Source organism: Arachis hypogaea, chromosome 15, assembly GCF_003086295.3.
Source record: "Arachis hypogaea cultivar Tifrunner chromosome 15, arahy.Tifrunner.gnm2.J5K5, whole genome shotgun sequence".
Classification (NCBI taxonomy): domain Eukaryota; kingdom Viridiplantae; phylum Streptophyta; class Magnoliopsida; order Fabales; family Fabaceae; genus Arachis; species Arachis hypogaea.
Genome location: NC_092050.1, coordinates 13,593,039 through 13,599,038, shown reverse-complemented (window position 1 = coordinate 13,599,038; position 6,000 = coordinate 13,593,039). Strand labels below are relative to the sequence as shown.

The following is a 6,000-nucleotide window of genomic DNA, read 5'->3' as shown; positions in this document are numbered from 1 at the left end:
AAAATTACATGAATGCGAAGCATTATTGCTGTAAAAAATATAAAGTTTTGACCCCAAAAAGAAAACTTTAAGATGAATGATTCAGTGTTCCCATCATCTTTTTTTATCAATTGGTGATACGCCACGCAGATCTCATTTACTTATCGAAAAAAATGATTTTCTTGCACAATTTATGTAAATTTTAAGATGATCGAATATAATTGATAATTTTTTAATAAAAAATTCTAATTTTAATCATAATTTTTATCCTATACAAAATTGTTAATTGCAACTTGAGATTTGTTATAACATAACTAAATCAGTCACCATAATCATTCAATATGCAACTCTATTTTTCGAGTTAACTCTCAAAGTAGTCCCTAAAGTTACACTCGAATCTCAAAGTGGTCCCTAAAATTAATAATTACCCAATTTTATCCCCAAACTTGCACTTTAAAACTCATATATAATAGCCCCTAAACTACTTTCCGTTCATATGTTATAATTGAAAAGTTGAAGTGGACTAATTCTGTCGCGTTGGTGCTTCCAAAATGACGTTGTATATGATTAACACCTCTTGCATGGAATGATGTTGTATGATGTATTTGATGATATAAACTTCTCTCCATAACATTAAAACTTCAACTTTTGTCCCTCTTCTTCTCATACTCTTCAATGGCGCTGATATGCTTAGTTTTTTTTTTTCAATTCCTTAACAACATCTTTTTCTAGCAATTAAATTTGGCCAATATGATCTTTGACATTAACATCTCTCCCGTGCTACCAATCACAACAACAAATGATTGGTCATACTCAATTTCCATTTCCATCAAATTTCATTTACCATACAAATTCTAAAACCATCATCATTGATTTCTGTTATATAGCTCCAAGAACAAAAAAGCATAAGCTCCTACAATTCAAGAGTAAACACTGATACAATCAACGCTTTTCAAGAAATGTAGGACATAGCAATGAATCGAAAAAAAAAAAAAGCTTCAAGAGCTCGAGGTAGAGCTTAGAAAAATGTAAAAAGAATAAAAAATAAAAAAAAATCAACAAACTGATGAAAAAAAAACCTCAATGATGTACTGAGTTATCACAATACAGTTGTTGAGAACCGCTTCGACAACCTCGATTTCGAACAACATAGGTATGTGGCTTGAAGAGTTGAATGAAAGAGATGAGGGGCATGGAGATCGATAATTTGAAATTGGATTGGGATGATTGACTTTGGAATTGTAGAATTTGTAGGAGAATATGAAAAAAAAAATTATTATTAATTTTTAAGGTTTTTCTAAGAATGTTAAGAGAGAAATGAAGAAAGAGAAAATGAGAGAGGGTTCAGGTGTTGGGCATCATTTTGGGAGTGCCATGTGTCCACCTTAGTTTTTCTATTGCAACACATGGACCAAAAGTAGATTATGGACTACTATGAGTTCCAAAGTGTAAATTTGAGAACAAAATTAGATAATTATTCATTTCAGGGATCACTTTGAGAATCGAGTATAACTTCAGAGACTACTTTAAAACTTAACTCATATTTTTCTCTATCAATTAGAGCAAGATCTCCATCTTTATTGAAAATAATCAATTAACTAGTTAATGTATCTCTGCAATATACAAGAAATATTTATTTCTTTATATTTATGTTTGAAATATGTTTTTAACGAAAATTATTTATAAATATATTTATTTTGTTTAACATATTTTCTATTTACACGATTATATATACTTGATGAATTATTTTGTAAAATTCTCATAAAATATAAATCTCAACTTAGGTCTATACCTATAACACATTAAAACAAATCTAAAAACAACTTTTTACATCAAATTTAAAAATATTTTTAAATTATTTTAATTTGTTACACTCATCAAGTTCAAGCACAATAAAAATACCACACTATTAAATTATTATAGATTTTTAAATTTTCTTTCCCAATTAGAAGTTCTATTATATTTGTAAATTAAAAATACAAAATTTTATTTCTAAAAAATCATCAAGATATATTTAAACTAACTAATTTATATATGAACGGTATAACTCTTTTCTCTTTAGAGTTTTTTTTTTTTTTGTTCCAAGCAAAAAATGATTTGCCATAATTTGAGAGTTTTCAAGTGATTACAAAATGATATTCATGATTAATTAGTATGAACCAATCTTATTTAATTTTGATCATATCATAAATTCTTTTTTAAGATATTTTTTTTCAAATAGAGATATATTTGAATTTTTAATCAGTGTTATCAGAACAGGACCGATCTGGCTGATCAGACCAGAAACCCGATGAACCGGTAATAAAGCCAGTTTGAGTGAACTAGCTGACCAGACAAGGAAGAGAGCCGAAAAGATCTGGTTTGAACAGGCCAGATTTGACAAAAACCGATGAACCGACGGGACGGGTTTGAAAAACTGGTCAAACTCAGACCGGTTTGGACTAATTTTTTTTCTTCAAGTGAAACAGCATCGTTTTGATTATTTAAAAAAAAATGAAAGGCTGAAAGCCTGAAACCCTAGCTCGATTCCCACTTCCTAGTTCCCACACCCAAAGTCCCAAACAGCTGAGACTGAGAGAGACCCATTTAGGTTCAGGCGTTCAGCCCTTCTCGTACCACCCGACGGTCCCGACCACAGCCAGCGCCACCTCCACCAAACGGTGTGACGTCGTCGGCTACTATTATTTAGAGTCGTCGTCTCGGTGGCCCCTGTGTAGCTCGGCTCATTACCTCCTGTCCTGGGCCGCTGTGTGTCCATCGTCGTCCTCCTTTTTTCCGGTCCGGTCGTCCAATCGTCCCTGTCGTCATTGTCAGTGCCGTGCTTCTTCTCTGGTCTCCCTCTTCTCTGCGGGCATTGCATCAGCCATAAGGTATGTATTTTTATTTTTTTTTAAGTTATTCAGTATTTCAAATTTTCAATAATTTAGTACTTCAGTTAGAATTAACTGATTAAGGATGTTGATTATCTATGTTGACTATATTTAGTTGATTATAAGTTTATAACTTGTTGATTTCTGTTAGATTGTTCGATTTTTTGTTTTATGTTGTTGTTGTAATATATTGTTGATTATAGTATAATATATTCTTGTTATATGTAATATATTGTTGTTATATTTGATTGTTGTTGTATATTATTCTTAGTAGTTATTATTGTATATTATTCTGGTAGATTAGTCATTTAGTCTTGGTTGATTAGAAATTTAGGATGGCTTCATCAAATATACCATCAGAAACACCAACTTTCTAAAAACAAGGATCAACTCCTGATGCAACCATTGGAACCCAAAAAAATAGCAATAGAGGAAAAACTGATCCTGCATGGGACCATTGTAAACAAGTTGTGGATAAAGAAAAAACTGTTCTGTTATGTATTTATTGCGAGAAGTTTATTAGGGATAGAGGAATTAACTGGGTTAAGCATCATTTGGTTGGAAAAGGTTGAGATATTGAGGCATGTCGAAAGGTGCCAGCTGTAGTGAGACACCAATTAAATCAAAACATTGAAGATCTTCGAACTAAGAAAAGAAAAACTCAAGAAGAATATACAGAAAGTTATAATGCTTGTGATGAAGTTGAAAAAGAATTTGATGAGATTGAACGTAATGAGATGCGACAACAACAAAAATCAAGGCTTCCAGCACCTAGCTCTAGAAAAGAAAAACAACTTAACGGATTACAATATTTTTTTCCATCGGCAACAACACCTAGAGCTCAACCAACTATCAAAAATGTTCTCCAAAGCAAAGAAATTATGGAGAAGTGTGATATTGCTCTTGCGAGATGGATGACGGATGCCTCTATGCCATTTGATACGGTTAATTCAGCTTATTATCTGCCAATGATCGATGCTATTGCAAACATGGGTGCAGGTTATAAAGGGCCAAATTATGGAAGAGTTCGTGGACATTTGTTGAGTAAATTGGTTGAAGATGTAAAGAAAATGAGTGAATATTATCATGAGATTTGGAAACAAACTGGATGTACTATCATGGCCGATGGATGGACTCATCATTGTAGGCATACTTTAATTAATTTCTTGGTTTATTGCCCTAAAGAAACTATTTTTCTAAAGTCAGTTGATGCTTCTCATGTCTCGAAAACTGCTAATGCTTTGTTTAAGTTGTTTAGGGATGTTGTATTATTTGTTGGTCCTGAGAATGTTGTATATGTAGTGACGGATAATGCTGCAAATTATGTTGCTGCTAGAAGGTTGTTGGAATCGGAGTTTCCTAGATTGTATTAGTCTCCTTGTGCAGCACATTGTGTTAATTTGATGTTTAAAGATGTTAGAAAGTTAGAGGAAGTGAGTGAAACTATGTCACAAGCTTCAATGATAACGAAGTATATCAATAATCATTGCCATACTTTATACTTGATGAAAAAGTTCACAGGTAAACGAGAAATACTTCGTCCAGCTCCAACTCGGTTTGCTACTAATTTCATTGCTTTGCAAAGTATTTTAGCTCAAAAGGATGTACTCAGAGCTATGGTGACATCTAGAAAATGGACAAGCTCAGCTTATTCTAAAGAATCCAAAACTAAAAATTTTGTGGATCAAGTCTTAGATTCTAAATTTTGGAATCAATGTATTGATATTGTTAAGCTTACTGAGCCACTTGTTCGTGTATTGGGTATTATAGATAGTAAAGATAGAGCTGCAATGAGTTTCCTTTATCAAGCTATTTATAAGGCTAGGGAAGAGATGGTGAAAAGGTTTCAAAAAAGAAAGAGGATTGTTGATCCTTATTTGAAGATTTTAGATACACGTTGGGATTCACAACTTCGAAAAAACCTTCATGCTGCTGGTTATTAGTTAAATCCAGCTTTTCGATTTAATGCTGGAAAATTTGAAAAGCACAAGCAAACAACTTCTGGCCTACTAGATGTCATTGAGAGATATGCTTACGGTGATGCAGATTTAAATTCTAAATTGACAAGTGAGATGAGAATCTTTAAGAATGTTGAACAAGACCTTGGAAGGCAGTTTGCAATACGTGAGCAAAGCACAGTGATGCCTGGTAAATTTCTTATTAAAAATAGTCTTCTATGATTGTGAGATATTATTTTCTTTTTATGTTAAGATCAATGGTGGGAATCTTATGGATGTGGAGCACCAAACTTGCAAAAGTTAGCGATTTGTGTTTTGAGTCAAACTTGTAGTTCTTTAGGTTGTGAGTGTATCTGGAGCATTTTTGAACACATTCACTCAAAGAAAAGGAATCTGTTAGAGTATAAAAAACTTAATGACCTTGTTTATGTTGATTATAACTTAAGGCTACAACAAAGGTAGAATCAAATATCGTTTGTACATTCACTTCTGGGATATAAATATAGGAGTATATTTGATGTAATTCGAAAACTTTTGGGACAAAATTGAAACAAAATAAAACTTAGGAATATTTTTGAAACTTTTAATAAACTTCAAGGACAAAAAATATACTTTATCCTAAAAATATTATAACTTATACCTTAAAAGGATAAACTTTGATGAAAAAAGAAGGATACATTCTTATTCTATGAAGCACTCAAAGAAGAATAATAAATTAAGAAATTAAACAAAATACGTCGACTCTAAAACTTAGACTCATGTGAACGATAAAAAAAATACTATATATAACATTTAGTCACATGAAATTAATTATGGGAATGTTCAATAATATATGTGTTATTAATAAACACGTGCATAACAAAGTTATAAATTTAAATATCATATAAATATTAATTATATATAATTGACAATAAAAATGTTGACAACGAGTATAATTAGAATTAGAATGATTTATAATTGAAATGATTGACCATTAGTATAATTATTCATTAAATACTAATTTTTATATAATTACAAAGAAGAGATACTTTTCTAAATAAGTCGAGAAGAGAGAATTATGCATACTGACAACAAAATATGTCATGTTAGCATTTTTATAATGATTAAACTCGAATCTGTGTTAATTTTGTTAAATAAAATTTGAATCTTCTTCATTATAGGTGTGTTCAACAAATAATCAAGTGTGATTTTTT

The 6,000-nt window shown here is 31.2% G+C and overlaps 1 protein-coding gene and 1 long non-coding RNA gene across 2 annotated transcripts; one reads left to right on the top strand and one right to left on the bottom strand.

Moving 5' to 3' along the window:
- Positions 1 to 258: 258 nt before the first annotated feature.
- LOC140179598 (uncharacterized) lies at positions 259 to 1,270 on the bottom strand. The gene is made up of 2 exons (XR_011873163.1): positions 1,059 to 1,270; positions 259 to 892 (listed from the first exon to the last, which is right to left on the bottom strand). It is a non-coding gene; the product is annotated as an uncharacterized lncRNA (long non-coding RNA).
- A 2,460-nt stretch (positions 1,271 to 3,730) lies between these two features.
- On the top strand, positions 3,731 to 4,792 carry LOC112747938 (uncharacterized). The gene is made up of 2 exons (XM_025796145.1): positions 3,731 to 4,188; positions 4,270 to 4,792. Exons 1-2 carry the CDS (start codon positions 3,731 to 3,733, stop codon positions 4,790 to 4,792), a joined length of 981 nt encoding a protein of 326 aa, XP_025651930.1.
- The last annotated feature ends 1,208 nt before the right edge of the window (positions 4,793 to 6,000 follow it).

What these genes read in the sequence shown, in the direction of transcription:
- LOC112747938 (XM_025796145.1), top strand. Translation starts at nt 3,731, where the DNA reads ATGGAGAAGTGTGATATTGCTCTTGCGAGATGGATGACGGATGCCTCT. An exon ending in AATTATGTTGCTGCTAGAAG is followed by an intron (nt 4,189 to 4,269) that starts GTTGTTGGAATC and finishes TAAAGATGTTAG; the next exon opens with AAAGTTAGAGGAAGTGAGTG.